The 22,350-nt window shown below is 38.4% G+C and overlaps 1 protein-coding gene across 1 annotated transcript; it reads left to right on the forward strand.

The window, feature by feature from the left end:
- The first annotated feature begins 2,905 nt into the window (after window positions 1–2,905).
- Window positions 2,906–18,784, forward strand: PGRMC2 (progesterone receptor membrane component 2). Its single transcript, XM_019663765.1, has 3 exons — window positions 2,906–3,437; window positions 15,218–15,373; window positions 16,731–18,784. Exons 1-3 carry the CDS (start codon window positions 3,020–3,022, stop codon window positions 16,826–16,828), a joined length of 672 nt encoding a protein of 223 aa, XP_019519310.1. The 5' UTR covers window positions 2,906–3,019; the 3' UTR covers window positions 16,829–18,784.
- The last annotated feature ends 3,566 nt before the right edge of the window (window positions 18,785–22,350 follow it).

Consider the following 22,350-nt stretch of genomic DNA (forward strand, 5'->3'; position numbering starts at 1 on the left):
TTTGAGTGCCAACTGAGATTTCTGAGTTCTTTCCTTTAAATAGCTGATCATCACTGGCAATAGGTGTCTGAATAAAGGAAATCAATATACAGGACTAGTCCCTTCATGTAGGAATGAAGGAGTAGGCCATCAGTTGGAAAGTTATTGCAACATTCAAAGGAGGACTATCCTACCAGAAGAGATTGTTACTTGGGGGGGAGAAAAGGAAGAAACCCTCTCCCCCAAGACCAGTTCAGGGGGTTTAGAATAAGAATGAGTTGTTCAGAGGACTAAAAATAAAAATAAAAGAATAAAAGAGGAAGGGCTTCAAGTGTGGAGAAGTTGAGATATTTTATCAAGGGTGTAAAAGAAAAAGTTTAATTTTTACTTCATATGGCAATGTTGGTTACCTACCCAACAATTCCCCAGCCTATTCACTTCCTTGACAACAGAACTTCAATACTGTTCAATTCCTCTCTTCCCTCCAAAACAATGAGGGAAAAGAAAACTACACATACATAATCTGGCTCCAAGGTAAATCCTGATTGGTCTAAACCAGTGGTTCTCAAGCAGTTATCATCTCTCTAGGGAGTGTGTGTGGGGTGGAGGGGAAGAGGGTTGTTTTTTTGGTGTCACAACGCCTGGGGCACACTACTGACATTTCGTGGGAAGGCACCAATGATGGTAAAGGTCTGGCAATGTAGTCCTGCATAAGAATGGCCAAAAGTCAGGTAAACACTAACCAATCATGCTCTTTGTCAACGACTGCTTTAGGGACTAGCTAAGTGACCTAGTTCTGGTCAATAACATATAGAGTGGCCTGCTATGAAGCCTCTGGGGTGGTTTCATTGTGCCAGCTGATGTTGCTCCAACTGTATGACACCTGGGACTGCTACTGGCATCTTCTCCCCAAAACCAGTTTCTTCCCAATCGCCCTATTTCCATCACTGACATCTCCATTTCCTGTTACCAAGCCCTAGTGTAGTTTTGACTTCTAACCTGTAACCTTAGGATGACCACTCATTCAGATTTGCCTGGGATAACGTGATTTTACTCCTGTTCTCCTCGTGTGATTAACACTGCCCCCTTTCACTTCCAAAGTATTCCACATTGGAAGAGGGCAGACTTTATGGACACTTATTTATTCCCAATTAAATCCTGTTCACTCTGCCTCCAGAAAGTACCTCGAAAGCAGGGGTCAGCAAACGATGGCCTGTGGGCTGTTTTTGTACCTCCAGAGAGCAAATAAATGGTTTTTACATTTTAAATCATTGAAAAAACCCAAGGGATATTTTGTGATACCTAAAATTACATTAAAATTTCAGTGTCCATAAATAAAGTTTTATTGGAACACAGCTATGCTCATTCCTTTATGTATCTAGTCTATGGCTGCTTTCTCACCAGACAGAATTAAGTAACTGTGACAGGCAACACCTACAATATTCACGTTTGGCCCTTTACAGAAAAGCCTGCGGACCCCTGCTGTAATGACACCATTAGTTCTGATTTTCCTCACGTGCACAAATACAGTAGCCTACTAACTGGTTTCCCAGTCTTTCCCCCACTCCAATCCTTCATACACCAGGCAGATAATCCCTCCAGAGAAGAGTTTTGATCGCGGCTTTTGCCCCTTCAGTATCTTCAGTGGCTCCTCCAAACAGGGCAATCAATACAAGGTCCAAGGTCATCCCTGATATTAAAGACTACAACCTAGTTTTCCAGACTTTTGCTTCCTCTTCACTACTTAAGCCAAAATGAACCACTTGCTGTTTCCCTAATAGGCACTTTTTAGCCCCTACCATAAGCCCCCATTGCTTGCCCAGGTCTCTCCTCCATCCCGTTGGTTTCTCGGATTAAACGAAAACTGTTACTCCCTTGCTACTCCTTCCTTCATGCACCACACCGGTAGCTTTACAGCAGGTAGTTCTGGGGTGGGGGGTGGGGATGACTCAGCGACACAGACTAGGGCAGGAGAGTAAGTCAAACGAGTTGACTGCGTGAGGTGAAGGGTCCATCCATAGTGAGATTTCAGAGGTGACATTAAAGGTCTTTTAAAGGCTCGAGAAGGTAAAAGACTCTAGAAGGACCACTTCATCCTACCCACTTCCCTATCACCGTAGATATTATGATTTAAGGAATAAGGACACCTTTTGTTTAAAACCTGAAAGAAAAACACTACGAGAACAGCCCTGGCCAAAACCACCAAGGAGTGGCTGCTGGGTGCCAGCGCGGACAGCACGAATATGCCTGATGCCAAACTACCCTGGTGCGGGCTCCGTGCACTCTCTCCGCGCCAGAAAGACTCCAGCTCGTTGCCAAAACTTCTGGGCGGTAGCTTTGCCTGCGCGCCCACTTTCCCGGCTTCCGGGCAGGCGCGACGGCGCCCAGGGGAGAAAGACACCCCTCACCAGTTTGTGCCAGCAGTTACAACTCTGTCACGGCCTCCCACAAGCCACCGTCCGGCGCCCTCAGAAAGGCGTTCCGGTCAGGCCCCGCCTCCGCGGCCGCTTTGGAGCAGCACGTGAAGCTCTCGGGCGGGGCGACAAGCGAAGAGGCGGGAGTTCGCGGACCCCGAACTCAGAGCTGGGAAAGGAAGCGATTCTGGGGCGCACGCGCACAGCGAGGGGACTGGGCGGGGCGTGTCTCCCGGAGGGGTTGCAAAGGAAAGGAGAGCGCGTGGCGCTCCGAACCCCGCGCACGCGCCGTAGTCTCGGCCCGCCCGTACGCGCGCGCGGCCGGCGCTACATCTTTTCTTCAGGCCCGCCCCACTCTTCCACTTCGGCGAGCCGAGGCGAAGATCGGAGAAGGGAAGTGTGGGGCGAGGTGGGCGGGACGACGCACGCGAGTGCGGCCAGCCAAAGAAGGGAGGAGGAGGGAGAGATCCTAGACAACGTTACCCCGTCAACACCCAATCGGGGGCCAGCTTGACCCCGCCCCCTGTCCTCACGTTATTGGTTGGTGGCCCCAAGGTGGGCGGGGCTGGCCGTGGGTTGGGGAGGGCAGGGGGCGGGGAGGAGGAGGAAGGCGCTGGCGGGCAGTGATGGCGGCGGATGATGGGGACGTGAAGCTAGGCACCCTGGGGAGTGGCAGTGAGAGCAGCAGCGACGGCAGCAGCGAGAGCCCGGGCGGCGCTGGAGCGACAGCAGAAGGGGGCGGCTGGGCAGCAGCGGCGTTGGCGCTTTTGACGGGGGGCGGGGAGATGCTGCTGAACGTGGCGCTAGTGGCGCTGGTGCTGCTGGGGGCCTACCGGCTGTGGTTGCGCTGGGGGCGACGGGGTCTGGGCGCCGGGGCCGGGGCGGGCGAGGAGAACCCTGCCGGCTCTCTGCCTCGCATGAAGAAGCGGGACTTCAGCTTGGAGCAGCTGCGCCAGTACGACGGGTCTCGCACCCCGCGCATCCTGCTCGCGGTCAATGGGAAAGTCTTCGACGTGACCAAAGGCAGCAAGTTCTACGGCCCTGGTGAGGAGGAGTTGGAAGGGGAGGCGGGGGAGGACCCCCTGCAGCTCAAGCGTGAGCCCCCCCCCTTTTGATGGGGAGGCCTTTGGGCACTGTGCTAGTTGGCCCAGCCTTGTCGAAGTCTGGACCCCTGCGCCTTGACTGCTGCACCTGGGACGGCCCGCCCCCAAACACCCCCAACGGTGGGCACCTCCAAGCTTTTCCCCTGAAGTCGGGGTCCCAGTGTCACCCCATGAAGCAGCGCTCAGCTTTTATCTTAATCCCATCCCATTTCTTCTCCCAACATTTTTTTGTGCTGAATTTTTCAAAATCTTTTGGTTGTAGCCAGTCATGACTGACCCTCCAGCTTTCCTGAGCTTTCTGATGCCTGGGATTGGTGGGGGCAAGAGGGAGGGGAGATTTCCAAAGGAGGGACCTCACGTTTTATGCCCCGTAATTCACAGCTTTCCTTTCTTTACTCTTTTTGCCACTGATCTCGCTTATCCCACTACTACTTCTCATAAGGCCACGTACTTTCGAGTCCGAACCCACTAGCCTGTGAGTTCTCGGCGTATAAGCAACACCTCGTACTTTTTCTTAAAAACCAGTTTTAGTATGAAGATGCTTCCCAAGATTAACAATGTATGTAGGATGAGGACAGACAAGAATGCAGATCTTAAGAAAGACTGGCAAGGGTATTCGCCCTGAGTTTTGGGGGTGGAGTTCATATACCCAGCAGGCGTGCCTGTCTGCTTCTCTTTTTCTCTTTTTTTTCCCTTTCTTTCTCTTTTCTTTTTTCTTTGTTTCTCCTTACTCCCCTCCTTCCTCCCTCTTTCCCTCCCTCCTTCCTTTCCTTTTCTGTCTTTTCTTTCTGTCTTTCTCCCTTTTTGTAGGCAAGTATTCAAATACACGTTGATAAATAACTGTTTTCACTGAGGAGGAAAAAACACTTTAAAAAGCTATAAATTCATACCCCTATGCACCAGTTCTGCAACTTAAAAGATTTTTAAACTTTGCTTTCACAGAACTGTGTATGTAGTGTTTAGAAACCCTTCTTTTATAATGTATTTATGGCATACATTTCAGATGATGCTAACACACTTCAGTTCAGATTCATGGATCCTGTTGGTCTACCATAAAATTGCACATTGTACATCCTAGTTGTGTACTAATTAAGTTTTTAAAAAGTGACTACAATTAAAAATAAGTAATAAAATTAGGGACCTACTGTGACTTTTTCAAAAAGAGTACATCTAAGCCTTGAAGGCAAGGGGTTGGGCAAGTCTTTAAAACAAGTTGGTTTCCTCTTTAAGCTTTAGTGCTTGAGATTTATTGACACTTGTGAACACATACTTCTGATTTCAGTGTTTGGTGGCTGGAAGATAGTTTAGAAGAGCTTTGGTGTGTCTAATTGGAACAGATATAAGAAATTGGAGATTTTACCTATTGAACTATTTTAGTTGCTTGTATTTTGGTATGTCTACATTCAACATAAGTTGGAGATAGCTTACAAAGTATTTACTTCTAGTTATACGAATATGAAAAATAGATGGCTGACTATATCCACTGAAATGGTTAATACATTTTTTTGTGTACTTAAGAGCCTATGTGAGATGAGGGCCAAAGTACAATATTTAAATGCATAGACCAAATTAAATACAGTAGTTAAATTTTTTTGTGTCAGGATTTACACAGTATTTTGTACCTAAAGTTTTTTTTCCCATTGACATTAAAATGTGTGTTCAGTGATTAGAAATTGTGTACAATTTTAGGTTTTTGATATAGAGCTTACCCAACTAAAAGATCTGCCTTCGTCACCTCTATCTAAACTGACAGTGAAGCAAAGTTTTAGTGGGAAGAGGCATAGTTGTCCTCACACGTTATGCTTTGCCACTATCTGAAAATAGCTAGGAGAGACAGTCATAGACAGTTTGGCAGCCTCCAGTGGCAAATGTTCTGCAACAGAAATTAAAAATTAAGATAAGAGTCATAGGTGTAATGCAGATAGCCTTATGTGGCCTGTGCAGTGAGGGGGCTCCTCAGATAACAAGGAGAAGTCAGTTTTAGGTTAGCTTCACCAATTCCCAGGTCCTGATGAACAGCCCAAGAGTGACAGTCAATTATTTTATTCTGGATATTTACTAATCAATATCCTAATAGAAATATTTTATTATTGAAAAAGTACCTTAAAGGTAGCTGGATCATCTTATGGGCTTGGAATATGTAAAGGATGTAGTAGCTCTTTCCAAAAGTGTTGAAGCCAAATTTCTGGCTATGAAACATACATTAATATAAGTTCAGTTTTGGTTTTTTAATTTTTATTTTCATCCTCAAATCAGTGAAGCAGTTTTGTAGCAAAATAATTCAGAAGCAGTATTCCTTATCTGAGAATCTCAGTAGCTTGAAAGAATAACCTAAGGGAGCCAGAAAACCTAGTTTCTATGCCTAGACAATATCTACTTCCATTTTACAATAATGGTTTTAGAGTTAAAGATTGTTTTCTGAGTTTTTTCCTATGTTGAAGATACTTTTTTGGCCATTTTTAAAGTTCAGGTTTTAAAAAAATTATTGACAATTTAGTGGATAAACACATGTTGGCAAGCAGTTGGCATTAACTACATTTGTCAATATTAAATTTAGTAACGGTTCCGGCACTTGGCCAGCATGTGAGGAAAGTGGTTCATCTTAAGAAACAATGAATGTGGGAGGAGAAAGGAGACCAGATTTGTTAAGCACCTAATACTCCATCAGATCCATTACTTTGTCATTTCCACAGTGTTCCCATCCTTCGGATAGGGAGTCTAAGGTTTCAGTGTTTGGGGGAAATTGGCTTGGGTCACACAGACAGGGCATTCAAATCCAGATATATTTGACCACAAAGGCTGTCTACACTATTTCAGTTAACTGCTTTTTGGGTTAAACTTGTAGAGAAGGTTACTGTTGTTTTTTATACTTTCTCGTGGTTCCCCTAAAGATTTAAAGCCTCAAGAAACACACTTTCATGGCTTTATGTTGTGCTATCCAGTGTAGCAGCCACAAGCCACATGTGGCTGTTTAAATTTAAATTAATTAAATATAATTATAAATTGAGTTCCTCAGTCATGCCAGCCACATACCAGGTGCTCAGTAGCCACAAGGCTACCATATTAGTGCACTGTATAGTGTATTGCCATCTATGAAAGTGTTCCCATTTTACAAACATGGAGATAAATTCAGAGAGGTTTTGCCCAAAATCACATATCTAGTAAGTGACACAATTAGAAATCAAACCCAGTGTAACTGACTTCACATGCCATCCCTTCCCATTGTATCATAACATAATTTCACATGTTTTCAGAAGCAATAGATTAGGAAGACTCAAAAAGATAGTATAATTTTAAATAATTTAATATTATTGAATGGAACTCTACCCAAAACAGTGTTTTTATTTATTCTTTAGGATGGCAAGAAAGTATACAATTTACCTTTCTAATAGATTATCCCACGTTTCTGCAATTTAGATATATTGCTTCCCCCATATTCCATGTAGAGTATTTTGATACATACCAAAGGTGTTTTCTCCAACTTACCTTCTAAGTTACACTGGAAAGAAAAGTCATATATAAGAAGTGCCTCATGAGATGCCTAGTATTTGGGAGGTTGAGGACAGGAACACATGTGCCTTTCAAGTGGTTTTCCCTTTTTTTTTAATAACTTTTATCTTCATTATGTTCACTTATAGTTTGCAAAATTGCAGTTGAAGCAAGGGTTGCATCATACAGACCAGGTATAACCTGACCTGTTCCTTCATGGATGTCCTATTGACACTACACAGCTGTCATCCCAGCTTCTTGCTTTGAAGCCAGCTAGGTCTGTTGTAAGGGTTTAATGCCCATTCACATCCATTACCTACCAGTAAGATAAAAGGATCGGCTTAGTTTTCTGATGAATTTTAATAGTTGCTGAAATGTAAACTAGTTTTTTTCTACAATACCTACCTGGTTGGCTCCTCTGAATTCAACATTATTCCACTGTTCTTAAATTTTGAGGGAACTGTATTTGTGTTACATACGATCACAAAGTATAAAAGGATAGCTTAAAGCATGTATGTGAGAATGAGACCAAAAGATGTAATTCAAGCTGGAAGAAAAGAGTAGATTTGGTAACATCTGGAGTTAGCCATTCACATTCTTTTAATAGTTCTTTCAACAGTCTGTGCCATAGCCCAACCCTTTCTCACAGCCCGACAGGCATCTTCAAGTAACTGCTATACTCTTAGAACCTGCGTCCTGTCTCAAGATCTAGAATACAGGCTTTCAGCTCCATTTTTAAATACTAAGAAGGGGTTTCCTGGGTTTCATTACAATGTCACTTAAGTAATATATTGTGAGAAATGAGAGTTAACAGAGTCTTCAAAACAGATGAGTCCCTACCCTCATAGAGTTGATGGTCTATTGAGGAAGACAGATAATAAACCAGTATTCACTACGTAATTATAATCTGTAAACATGCTATGAAAGAAATGACTAGGATACATAATAGAGGGTAGCAAAAGACTTTATGTAGGCTAGGTGGTTAAGAAACATATCTTACATTAGAGTGTCAAGAAAAGGGGGTTGATATTTAAGCAGAAACCTGCTTCTAAAACTGATCATCTTATTCAGCAGAGAAAGAAACACCCTTATCACCTTCATTGGTTTTTAGCTTGACTTCAGCCTTCGATTAGTATTACCTCAGTGCTGCTTTTTCCATCCTTTTACTTTCAACCAATCTGTTACATTTTTTTCCCTTATAAAATAACCTATAGTTGGATTTTTTTCATTAAATCTATTATAAACAATGTCTTTTAACAGCTTAATCAGTTTGTTTTGTCATTACTAGTATATTTAGATTTATTTTCTATCTTATTTAGTAATTTCTCTTTATCATACTTTTCCTTGCCTTTTTCCCATCTTTTTTTCCTTTTCAGATTGATTTTTTAAAATCCCTTTCACTTTTCTCCCCTACTAATTTGAATGCATTCTATTTCTATTCTTTTGGTGATTTTCCTTAAGGTTTTACTATAGACACTACCCTTCTGAACAATATAAGAATCATAGCCAAACATTTTTGTGTGAATTAGGAAAAACTGTACTTAAGACACTTCACTTCCATTTGACAGACTATTTCTTAGTAAATATAGAAAACTACCATGTATGTAAATGGATGGTGTCCTTTGGAGTTATGTAAACACACAGCCATATGCTGTGGCCCTGGTTTGAAAGCTTTAACCCTTATCCTTCCCCCATCCTACTTTCTATGTTATTGCTATTAGACTTTTAGATCCACTGTTTTTTTTTTCAAACTCCACCCCCAAATTAAATTACTATTGCCTTTTTTTCAGTAGTCAGTCCTCACTAAAATTTGCCAACATAGTTATCATTTTTTCTTTATGCACTGCCATTTCTTTCATCTCATTCCTTTGTTCAGGATTCAGTTTTCATTTTAGTGAGGTACGTCCTATAGTGTTTTTATTGGGAGAAAAAACTCTGACTCTATCTTCCCTCACTCAGGAATAATAGTATAGTTTTAGGATATAAAATTATAGGTGTTATTGTATCTAAAACCTTCAGTGGTATTATATGCTATTGCCTTCTCTTTAAGTCTACTTTTGGTTTATTTGTCATTCCTTTGATTAATGTGTTTTTTCCTTTTGGTTGTACAGCAGGTCCTTGAATAACTTTTTCATTTAATGTCATTTCCTTATAAAGTTGATGAGAAAACGATTGATTCCTGGTTGGAGTCACTGTCTGTGTGGAGTTTGCATACTCCCCGTGTCTGCATGGGTTTTGCTGTCCCAAAGACGTGCACATTGGTGAACTGGCCAGTCAACATTGTCCCAGTCTGAGTGAGTGAGTGTGGGTGTGAGTGGCCCTGAGATGGAAGGGCATCCTGTCCAGGGTGGGTCCCCACCTGGCATCCTGAGCTGCTCATATAGGTGCTGGCCACCCCCCACCCTGAACTGTGGAGTAAGTGGGTTGAAAAGGAATTCTCTTGTTTTTATTCATCTTTCTTAAATGTATGTATAACTCACATTTATTTCAATGTTTAATATTTGAAGTGGCTTGAGTCTTTGTTTAGAAGTTTGGTCTTGTTTTTGTGACCATAAATATGCCATAGGATGGCCATCTTGTTTATATTAATTAGCTTATTGTAAAACTGGTTTTGTTATATACATCATTTCGCTTCAAGTCACAGTTTCCAAGAAGTGTCAAGGACATTAAGTGAGGACTTGCTGTAGTTGATACTTTTTTCCCTTTGTCTTTGGAGTTCTGTGCTTTTATCAGGATTTGATTTTTTTTTTAACATGTTCAGAGTCTACTTAAATCTGAGGATGTGTGTCATTAATTTATTTTAGAAAATTTGGACCCATTATCTCTTCAATTATTGCCTCCCCCATTCTCTTTATTCCTTCCTCTGGAACTCTTAATAGATGAACATTAGCTTTTCATTCTGTCCTTCATGTCTCTTAATCTTACCTTATGTCCCATCTCTCAACTTCTTAATTTAAGCAAACATACTATGGTTCTTTAATCTGCTTCTATTATCTTATTCTTGGGGTGCCAGTTCTCATATCTGTTATATGTGTTCATTCCACGGTGGTTTGTTTCTTCATGTAGTTTATAATTTTTATTGCAAACTTACCTTCAGCAATTGCTAACTTTTTATTTCTTGGTATTTTTTGTGATGTTCCATGAGCCCTGCATTGTGGAAGTCTTCCTGTAGAGTGATTTGGGGGACATTTCAACCCAGGGCCTAGTGGAAGACAAAACTATTTTTTGCTAGGTGATACATGCTCAAGATAGAACATTTAAAAAGGATACACAGTGAAAAATAAGTCTCCTTCCCACAACCCAGCCGTCATACTTCCCTTCCTAGAGGTGAGGAACCAGTGTGAGTATTGTTCCAGAGCTTTCTCTGCAAGTGCAAGCATGTGGATATGTACTTTTCTTCCCCACACAAATTGTAGCATATTATGCAAACCTTTAACAATATTTTAATATCTTGAGTGCCTTTCATATCAATATAAAGAAAGCCATCTCATTCTTTTGAATATATGCATAATATTCTATTATATGAATATATCATAACTTAACAGTCCACTCTTAATGCTCATTTAAATTGTTTCCAGTCTGTTCTTACTGGATAGTGCTACTGAACTCATGTACATGTCATTTTATGCATGTGAGTAAAGTTATAAATATCTATAAAATAAATTCCTAGAAGTAAAATTACTGAGTTTTAGGGTATGGACCTTTTATATTTGGGTACTTATTTCTAAATAGCCCTGCAGAGTAGTTGGACCATTTACACTTCCATGAAATACCATTTTTCACCCCCTTGCCAAAAATATCATATTAAACTTCTTGGTCTTTGTAAATCTGACAAGATAAAATGGTATCTCAATATAGTTTTAATTTAAATTTCTCTTTTTCTTAGAGAGGTTGGACATCTTGAAAATTTCAGTCTTTTATGTTTTCTTTCCTGCACATTATCTGTTCATATATTTTTTGCCATAGTTTTTCTATCATAATAGTGGTCTTATAGATTTTAGGTGTTCTTTAAAAAGTAAATCAGTCTTTGCTACAAATATTTTTCCTGGTTTGTCTTTGTACTTTATGGTGTTTTAAAAACCACATAGAAATATTTGGTTTTACTTATTCAAATTTATCTTTTTTGGTGGCTGCTGAGTTTTGTTTCAGACTTAAAGACTTTTTGCACTTAAAGATAATTTTTTTATAATCTGTAGCCTCTTTAATACGTTTATGGTTTTAGTTTTTTAGTTTTATTTGGAATTTATGTTATATGGCATGAAATAAGGATCCAGCTTCTTTTTATTTATTTATTTTATTTTTATTGAAGGCTATTCAGTTATCCCAACACCATTTATACTTTTTTTCTTCAACACTTGCAGTATTACCTTCACTGTTTAAGTTCCAATAGATAATATTGAAGTCCATGCTTTTTTTTTTACCTTTGAATTCTCATTCTACATGGACTTTGTAAACTGTTCAGTTACCAAAGTATTGGGATCAGAAACCTATAGGTTTGTTATATAAGGAGGTAGTGGAATGGGGAGGTATTGCTGACTTCTTAATATGCTTCTGGTTGTGTTATGAGTGCAGAGAAATGTACTTTAATTAGACCTCAAACTCTGCTTGCTCTGAGCAACCCATCCAATTCCAACTCTAGTTCTTAATCTTATGTTCTTTATGGTCTTACAAGAAAAAGTAAAGAAAACTTACCAGAATACCTTTTCAAAAGTTAAATGCTTCCTCAGGGAAATAAACTTGTGGAGAAAATAAAGTTTAGACAGTGAGAAAATATGTTAGTCTCTGAATCATTATTTTCTGTTCGAGAGTTAACACATTTTGTCTAGAATTAGGCTTATGTTATTATTAACTGTTGACTTACATTCACTCTAAGTCAGCAATATAAAACCAAAAAAAAAAAAAAAAGAACATGTCTTATGAAGTTTTGTTTTTACATTCATTTAATGTTGAGGCCTCTTTAGGGAAGTTGGCAGAGAATTTTACTAAAGAATGCACTGGTATAGATTAATATACTCAAAGGTGGAGGGTTTTCTAATTGCTATTTTTATAATGCTCATCTTTTTCCTCTCGTTTTTACTATTTAGATGTATTTTATGGTTTATATTCTGAAGTACCCTGAAGTAGATTGATTTGCAGGCCAGGGAGGTAAATATTATAACAAAATACTATGAAAAGCTGTTGATGTCTACAGCTTTTTTGTTAATTCTCGTCCATATTGATTTAACAAGGATTCTAAAATACCCATTGCCATGAAACTTTGTATTAGTGAAATGCTCCAGTTTTAAGGGTTTTCATTCCATGTTTGGGTTTGTGGATCCTCTGTTTTCTCAAGGTGTACTACTGTGTTTGGGATAGAAAAGTAGAAGCAGTACTCCCCAGTTCTGTCATTAATTTTTAGGCAAGTCACTGCCTCTGTTTCTGTTCATCTGCCAATTGGAGTGGTGGGGGCTGCAGAAATTGTCCCTTCCGCTTTGCAAGACTGTGAGAGAGAGAAGTAAGACTGCTAGAAAATTTCTTTTGAAGTTGAAACTATCATTTTACATTTGTAGGTTTTTATACCCCTGATCAGTTTTCTTCTCGTTTTGTGTTTGACTTGTCTCTGTTTTAAGTTTGTAAGCATTGATCCAGTCAGTATTGAGACACTATAAAATGTTTAGACTTTTTTGCCATTGTTATTTCTCAAGGGAAAAAAAAAAGCTAGGACAGTATATATATATATATATATATATATATATATATATATATATATATATATATGGCCTCCATGTCCTGAAATTAGCCATGCCACAAAGCATGTTGGAGTTATGCTATGCAAAAAAAAGACAACTGCTTTAAGGTGGGCTACTTTTTGTTTTACCTAGGGACTGTTCTTGCTTAACTTTAAAAATGAACATTTCTCTAAAATAATTAACTCCAATTTAATGAATTTCAGATTTTACTCTAAAAATAGAAACAATATTGAATTTCTTTCTCTTAAATGCCTAATACCCTTTTGAATGTCAATTGAGATAATGGGCAGTTTGAAAGTTATAAATATTGGCCAATTATAGTGTTCCATTTTCTTATATAGAAGATAAATTTTAAAAAGTATAAAATGGTAGCCGAAGTTTATATTAATAGAATGATTAAGTACATTATAGTTATGTCCATTCAGTGGGAAAATATACAACCATTAAGTAATTGTGATAGTCACCTAATGTAAGTATAGCCATATGGAAAACATTTAAGAATGGGAAAAGCAGGATAAAAAATACAGTACTTTACTGGAAGTATCACCTATATTTTCATATTAAAGTATCAATAACTAATAATGCTACTTTTTTAATTTATTGCTAATGCCACTTCTGGTTACATATATTAACCTTTTCAGAAAATGAATTTTACATTCAATGAACTTCATAGTGCAGTATTTCTATAATTCAAATTAATGTTCATAAATGTTTAGATTTTTGTCTATTTAAGTAAAATTTTGAATTCTACTCTTAAAAGATACAGATACTTTTCTGACAATCTTTAATCTAAATGCTTCCAAATATGAATATGGATATAATCATTCTGCTAACTTGAAAGTCAAGGAATTTCCTTTTTCTACTTGTTTACGTTTCGTTAGAAAATACTTTACTCTTTTAATTGGACAATAATAGCTCTCTTACCATTCTGTTGCTCAGTTAAGCCAGTAATTCTGGTTTTTAAATTATTTTTTCTAAATTACCTTTGTTATATATGGATAACTTTGACTCAGGAAAGAAATTTTTCTTTCGTAAAATTATATATTTTAGAAATAGTATTTATTGGCACATAATTCTTAAAACATTTTTAAACAGAAAAATCTACATGCTCTGCATCCTAAGATGAAGATAGCCTGAGATTGAAAAATCGCTTTTTCAATAGCCAGACTTTACCAATTGTATCAAGTAAAAATTTCCCCTCCATTCCCCAGAAATATTGCCATTGTAAAGGGTTTAGTCTGTATTCCTCCTGGTGTTTTTCATGTATATACAGAGTGTAAAGTGTACACACACTTATATACTCTTCTGAATTGCCCTTTTCAGTTAATATGTCATAGACTTCTCTCTCTGTCTGTACAGTTACCTCATTCTCTTTAATAGCTGTATATTATCCCATTAAATTAATGTACTAGAATTTAATCAACTTATTGATATAGAAAATAAGGTTGTTTCAGTTTTATTAGTATATCTTTTAAACAACTGAAGTATCTTTTTATATCTATATTTAGGAGGTTATTTTGCTTACCATAAGTGAAATCTTTTTAAAGTAATGGGTCCAAATATAGAGTTTCTCTTTATTTGGAATTGCAGCTAATTCATTTGGAAGAAATTTATCATGTTCCTACTTCATGCCAGGCACTGTTAGGCATTGAGGATACAGAGATGAGAAAGACAGTTGCTGCTCTCAAGGACAAACTTTGGGAATGGCTCATTTCTGCCAGCGTATAAATCATGCCATTCCTCCCTAGAGAGGGTGGTTTCTAATTCCTTGGACAAAATGCTAATAATTTTGTGTCAATCAGAAGAACTGCTCTTTATACCACTTCTCCTGTTTCCTAAATGAAAACCATTATTTTCTTTAATGATTTTTCATAGTTTATATATAGATCATTGTGATAATCAGGTGGTATTTATTTTAAAAATGGGTCATATTTCTGATCAAACCCTGTATTCAGCAGATTTGCTGCACGTCCACATGTGCTGGATACTGACGCAGTCACTGGGGGGCATGGATGATTCAGTCTCTGCTCACGTAGACCTACAGCCTACATTGAGTAGGTGAAAGAAAAGTGTTTTAGATCCACAGTTCGCTTGTACATACTATGTCTTCACATAGTACATAACCAGTGGATGTCTTGTCGATTATTTTTAGATGCCATGGTTAATTAACAGCAATCAGGAAAGCGTAATTTTCCCTCAAGCAAACTGGCTTCCAGACCTACCTGCTTTAAGTTTCCTATTCTCCTTAATACCTCACAGTCTTCATCTTTGAATATAAGTTTTAGGGTATCTAAAATAATTGAAATTTTCAGTGGAAAGCTTTACTTTGGTCAAAAAGCAGATTTCCAACAAATTTATTCTCATTATCCCATCTAGTATCTGTGCATATTTTGAAAATAAAGCTGTGTACAAATATGAGTGTTTATGAGGTTTCTGTTGACTTTTTCAATTGAGACATCCTAAAATACTCTTAATCTAAATAATTTCTTTTTTTTTTACCCAGCGGGTCCATATGGAATATTTGCTGGTAGGGACGCCTCCAGAGGACTGGCGACATTTTGCCTAGATAAAGATGCACTTAGAGATGAATATGATGATCTCTCAGATTTGAATGCCGTACAAATGGAGAGTGTTCGAGAATGGGAAATGCAGTTTAAAGGTACCTTCATTTTGCTGGGTTCTTTGAGAATATTAAATTTATGGCCAAAGAAAGTATATATTATTTCACATTCTTTAAGAGCCTAAGGATGTCGTATGTTTTCATTGTCATCATTATTTCATGATTTATATAGCTAAATAGCAATTTGATTATTACATGTGATTTATAAAACCCATTTTTAAAAACTGACTTATTCCAAACATAAGCCTAACAAAAACTGTGACACCTTTAATCATATAAGGCTTGTTTATTAGGGTATAGGTTTTTTTAAAAAATAGGTTTATATTTAAAACTGAAATTGTTGATACTAATAGTATAATTCTAAATGATTTTATTGATCTCACCCTTGAACCACAAAGGAAAACTGTTCCCCTTTATTACCCCTCATGACATCAGTGATTACCACCTAATGTGACACTCTGGACCTGTGTGACCTCTGGATCCCTTACAACAGTTTTTCTGGCTTCTTGGCACTTGTACTGGTTCTGCTGGATAAAGCTCTTCCTATCTTATCCTCTGGGCTCATCAGTTAATTCAGTTAACCTAGGTTCAAATTCCTGACCAAGAAATGACTAAACATGTATTGACTTGAACATAGCAATGCTCTAAGTTAAACACCTGGAATAAAAAACAAGCATTGTAACAGAGATCTAAAAAAAGAATTGATTGAATAATAGTGTGACAGGAGCCACAAACTAAGACCTCAAAGAATACAGGATAAAAAGTAACAAATGAATTTTCATCTCATTTGGTTTCTTTTCCTGGGGTCTACTAGCATATGTCACATTTTCTCCCCCAAAATATTTCCTGGTTGGATCTACTCACCATGTAATTTTCCACCTCATATACTTTTCTCCCCCTTCCTCAGCCCCAAGAAGGTCACCATTTCCTTTTTTCTATTCTCTAGTCCAAACTATTAACACTACATTTTATTTCATCTCAGTTCTGTATGTTAAAAACAGAAAACTGTTCTGAGACTCACAGTGCACGTTAGTTAGACAGTTTCAGAGTATCTGTCCCCAGACCTAACCCAAGAGCCCTGGGATTGGCAGGTCTGGGACGGGTCCTGGACGTGCATATTTTGAAAAGATCTCTAAGTGATTCTGATGCAGAGTCTTGATTAAGAATTGGTGGTATGGGACACTGTCCTGCAAAGCACAGTTCCCCCAAGCTTTCTAAATTCCTTGACCCTGTTTTTCTTTTGTTTAAGCCTTACCTGAGTACAAAGACCAGCCAAGGTGAGCAGTAGGGAAATTTATCTTATATGATTCTAGAAGTGGAAGTGCCTTCCCTGCTGTATAATAGAATAGTGAAACAAATTTGATCACTACTGATTTTCTTTTGATGTGTCTTTCAGAAAAATATGATTATGTAGGCAGACTGCTAAAACCAGGCGAAGAACCATCAGAATATACAGATGAAGAAGATACCAAGGACCACAATAAACAGGATTGAACTTTGTAAACAACCAAAGTCAGGGGCCTTCAGAACTGCAATTCTGCAATTCTTACTCCCTTTCACAGAATGTCTAGAGTCTTGGGGTTCGGTTCACCTGCAGCAAAAAATCAACAGATTGTGTACAAGCTAATTGAGTCTCACTATGAAGATTTGAATACTAGACATTCTTGATGCTGCCAAACTCATGTTGCAGTTGTTTGTAATGTCTGGTGGGGCTTCTCATCCTGAAAAGAAAGAGACAGGGATTTTTCTTTTAAAGAGTAAGAAGTTATGAGGTTACTTTTCCTTTTTTCTTTTTCTTTTTTCCTTTAAATCAAAGACAACCAGATATGTATTTGCTGCTTGAGTGTACACATCTCATAAACAGCAAGGGATTCCTATTTCATGTGCTGTGCTTTTGTGTTAGCATTGAGGGAGGCAGGAGACCTGGGCAGGAGGTGGGGTTGCACATCAATTTGAGTAGTTTACGCTACTGAAACATTAAAATGTGAATTCCCCAACTTTTCTTTTTGGGTTTCATCAGGGAACAGAAAAAAAACCTTTATTTCTAAGAAATCTTTAGCAATTAGATGGGACTTCAAGTGGATTTAAGTCAAAATTAAATGCCCAACAGTAAGATCATTTGAAACTAGTTTTGCATTCCTTCCCTTCCCCTAGGTCAGATCAATATTACTTGTGCCTTATTTCACTTACATAGACTTGAATTATTTTTAGGGAAAGCCCATATGTGAATTCAGAAGTCACTACAAGCAGCATTAAGACGGAACTTGGAATATTCTGTTGACCGCAAAAACCTTGATGTCATTCTGTGTATATAGAATGTAAAAGGAATATTCAGTGTTACTGCCATGTATGTTAATATACACAAACTTAATTAGCATTGTAATGGCCAAATGCATTCCCCCATGCTTTTCTCTTCAAAAAAATTGAAAAACAAATCAACAACTCTATCCCCCAACAGCTGCCTAATTTTAGGAGTCTGACCCTCACAGCTCCCTGGTGTGGGTGCATGGGGTTGTAGTATGGATGTCGTATGGGTGTGTTTGAATGTGTGAGAGCGCCTTGGAAGGGACTCTGCAGATACTGTAAATACCAGTACCGTTTTAATAAAGCATGTACAATAAACCAAAATAAGCTTGAGTCGGACTTTATATACAAACTGTAAGCCAGTGCATTATAACATGGTAGTCAAGATTGTGCATTTGATTCAAGATAAGGGATAATCTTGGAAATGAAAAAGCGGGCACTGGTTCACCAAGTTGTACACATTGTACCACATTCACTATAACGTTAGGAAGAAATTCCACTTTGTGGAACATTCTCAAGAGATCTGAGATTATTCAGGTAAGAATTGATATATAAAAATGTACATATTTTACTTTATATTTTGATGCCAATTGATTACACTAGAATAGCACTCCAGGTTGTAGTTATTGGACATAAAACAATAAAGGATAATATACCATTAGGTATTAAATTCTTACATTGTTAGCTTTAAAAAGCCCTTATATGTCAGTTACTTGATTTCATCATGACTATTTGGTTGGGGACAAGTTATACCAAAAAAGACATTTAAAAAGTCACCGATTTCAAAAGAAAGTCTTCTGCTTTATGAATATTATATATGCAGAAGCCATCAAAGAAGGGGGAACTTTTAACTGCAATAATAAGCTAAAGTATGTAAAAACAGCAGGTCCTCAAATAACATTGTTTTCTATCTCGTTTCATTATAAAGTTGAGGAGATGCTGTAGGAACTTGTTAAAACTCTTGTTCATATCAATTAGCCCTTGTTCAAATTTGTTTTGTTATATGTTGTTTCACGTAAAGTTGCAGAATCTGTTGACGATGTTAAGTGAGGACTTACTGTACTACATTCTGTTATATTCAGTGTTGGAATGTTTTGCAGAAAATGAACTTCCAATTAAATTTTAGCTGAAGACTGGTTGTGAAGACTTAAGAGTGTTAGTAAATGCTTTGTGTGTTTTTATGTAAAATATTTTCTTAACAAATTTGTTAAAGTACATGTCCTCTGTATCTGTATTATATATATATATATACACACACACATATATATACATATATATATATATATATGTATATATATATATGAATCATTTGAGCCGAAAGTTCAGAAATAAATTACATTTGTGAATAGAAAAACCCTACATATTCATGCAGTAGAAATTATACAGTATGTTAAGAAAAATGAGTAATTTTGTGTTTTGGACTTGAAATAAACTGTTCTATAGACAATTCCTCAATTTCAGTGGAGTGTTTCTCATTCTCAGGCAGTTCGTTGGGCAAAGCTCCAGTAAGGAGACAGGAGCTGTGGTGTTGCTGTTGTTTTCCCTGTTGGACATTATTTCCCTAACTTGCCTGATGATTAGAACCACTTAAGGCACCAAAAAGACAAATTCTTGGTTCCCAATCCAAACCTACCACCCACTGAGCTAGACTCGAAAGAGAATGGATGTGCCTTGGGTAATTCTTACAACCAAGCACATACTAATCTTTTTAAGATATATTATCCATCTCTGTCATCCACTTGAGAGAGAAATGAAACTTACTCTTGGATAATTTGGGTTTGATTCTGTGTATTTCATTTTGTATCATTCTCTAAACTTCAAGAGTTTGAGTTAAAAATAAAAGTCTAATGTGCGATTATTAAACAAATTTTCATTCAGATTGTTATGCTTTGATACCATCTTCAGTTTGGCATGTTTCCCAAATAAGATCTATACTGTGTGTACTAGTCAGTTTCTCTCCACTGGGAAATAAACCCGTTCAGATACAGATCAAGATTTTTAAGACTTGACCAAGTGCTAAGGCTGCTTATGTTTTCCTGACAGTAATTCCACGTGCCTTTACTGAAATCTGCATAATCCGAAACTATACCTATCTCTACCCACAATCTAGAAAGTTAAAATTAATATTTTGAACTAGTACTGGAGAGAAATGTCTAGAAAACCCAGCATTAAATCAGATTCTATCCAAGTATTCCAGTTTTGTCTTGATAACTGAGAAGTGCAGCAAATGGCTAGAAATATATGCCATTGGCATGTTAACACTATATATTAATACAGCCATTATGGATCAGAATAAGCTGGTAATACTCTAATAAGGAATTTATAAAATTTTTAAGTTGCTTTGAGCATAAAGGAAATAAGTTCTTGAATATACTATAGTGATGGTTCTTTTTCTCTAAGGAATTAAAAGCAAATGCTCAAAGATAGTTTCTGAGTATGCTTCATTAAGGTCAGCTGTCAATTTGGTAGGCAATATTAATCACAGATTATGATGTATTTGTTGTGGTGAGAAAGTTCAAATAAAGACCACTCAACTTTACTGTTTTTAGACAAGACAATCCCAGGCAATGTCAGAAAAGCCTGTGTCTCCTCAGCACACTCCTGTGAGTCAGACATTGAGGGGACCCTGGGTTAGATTTCAGCTTTGCATTTGTTTTGCCATCATAAGTCACTGAGAACATTGGGTTGCCTGTGATGACTACATTCAAGACAGCACTTGACATGCTGGTTTATTCTGAAGAGATTTTTCTATCCTGCTGTATCTGTATAGGACCCAACTACACCAAATCATGACATCTGGTGTAAGAAGACTGGTAAATATTTGCATATTTCTTTTGAAAGCATGATTTTCATGGCTACAAAGTATTGTTCCCAAATGCAATTTTTAGTGAAAATGCAGGAAATTCCATATATGATATGGTGCCAATTGAGTTGAAAATTGAGGGAAAGCAAAGTTTGGAAGATAAATCAGAATTTAAAAACTAAAATGATGATGTCTGCCTAGTTATGAAAGTAATTATGCTCAGTGTCCGGCAAAGGATTAAGTAAATAACCTTTTCCTACATCTCCCTGCAGTCCGTCCATGCATGCATACAGGATTGGTGTTTTCTCCAAGGCTTCAGACTTAGCTATCCATCCAGTCATGCTGGAATCTCTACCTGGAACCTCAAAAGAAATGCACCTTTTTACCCCCAAATTTGCTCCTGCTCTTGTATTAGTGAGCTACAGGCAGGTCTTCCTACCTTCCTTCTCATCAAATCCATAATCCCTTGTGGCAATCTGTAACATAAATTTGACCTCGTTCCCCTCCTTGAAGGCTTCCAAGTGTCCCCCTATTTCCTGAAGAACCAAGACAAGGCATAGGCCGTCTTCCTCACTTCCCACCGCACCACTGCTACAGAAAACGACTTGTCCTAGAATGAACCCCTAGCTACTTACCCACTCGGTTCTTCACTCTGGGTTAGACTCTTCCCCACACCTTCCCAAGTTAGCTAATTTGCTCCGTTTTAGAGAATAGGCTCTGACTGATTCCATGCCCCCATAATATCACAGGTACTGTTGCACTGAATTTACTGTCGTGTTGTAATCATGTCTCCCCGATAAGCCAGGGGCCGTAGCATACTCATGTTTTAGACCCAGTATTTGTCCTAAACGTAGTGCAGTGTTAAGACACTTAGTATTTGCTAAAAATGGTTTTGTTAAATTTGTAAAGTGAGAGCATAGACTAATATCATTGGTTTTCTTTTTATTTATTTTTACTGGGGAATTGGGGGATGGGAACAGCACTGGGGAATTGGGGGAAGGGGAACAGACAAGTTGCTGTCCTTTTGTTCTTCAGTCTAGTTGGGAGGACGTTGCTTCACTGGCCCAAGTTGGCACCATCATTGCGCTCTTCCCAGGCGAGGCAGATCAGTTGCCGGCTTCTGGACAGCCGCTCATGGTGGCTGCTGGCTGCACACGGTAGCCCATGGCAACCCACTGCCACAGGGGCTGCAGCCTTGCCATCGCCAGCTACTCACGGCAGCCCCGCTCCAGGTTGAGCTGTTGTTCAGCATCTTAGCTGTAGAGGGCAGTGTCACTGGCCCTCATATGTGGGATCCGAACCGGGCCCTCTGGCATCCCAAGCCAGCTCTTAACCATCACGCCACTCGGCCGGCCCAAATAATATCATTGGTTTTAAATGGGGGCACCAAGGACAGAAGAGCCTCGGAGCTGCATCAGAGCACTGTCTCTTGTGTTTGTTGGGCTTGCAAGTAAATGAAGTTTTTGTGCTACAAAAAATAAAAAGTTGGGAAACCACTGGGCTAGATGATCTCTAGTACCTTTTCAGTTTATGAGTACAATTCAAGGTAGAGCTGTGCAGTCTTATAAATATCTGCAATGCTATATGACTGCAAAATACAGATCTGTCTTCATGACAACTGGATGAAGGCGTAAGTAAGCACTGCAGTGCTGCCTGACCTGAGTGCCTAGCTAATCAGAATGGTTTTGCAGCAACTACAGCTCACAGGCTTCATCAAAGGGCTGACCAAAGGAAAGATGGAGGAAAGGAGAGGACTCCCATGTTTTTTTTTTGTAATGAACTGAAAACACTCATCAATGCCTTTGAAACCCCACCTCCCCCCTACTATGTCACCCTACCCTCTGTACCACCCCTACCATCACAGAGGCACTCATTGCAGTCCCTAGTCTACTCCAGTGGTAATTAAAAT

The sequence above is a fragment of the Hipposideros armiger genome, unplaced genomic scaffold (assembly GCF_001890085.2).
Source record: "Hipposideros armiger isolate ML-2016 unplaced genomic scaffold, ASM189008v1 scaffold_1, whole genome shotgun sequence".
NCBI lineage: Eukaryota > Metazoa > Chordata > Mammalia > Chiroptera > Hipposideridae > Hipposideros > Hipposideros armiger.

Excerpts from the sequence above, each read along its gene's own strand:
- PGRMC2 (XM_019663765.1), top strand. The coding sequence starts at position 3,020 with ATGGCGGCGGATGATGGGGACGTGAAGCTAGGCACCCTGGGGAGTGGC. Across the intron at positions 3,438-15,217 it reads CAGCAAGTTCTACGGCCCTG|CGGGTCCATATGGAATATTT; the intron begins GTGAGGAGGAGT and ends TTTTTTACCCAG. Across the intron at positions 15,374-16,730 it reads ATGGGAAATGCAGTTTAAAG|AAAAATATGATTATGTAGGC; the intron begins GTACCTTCATTT and ends TGTGTCTTTCAG.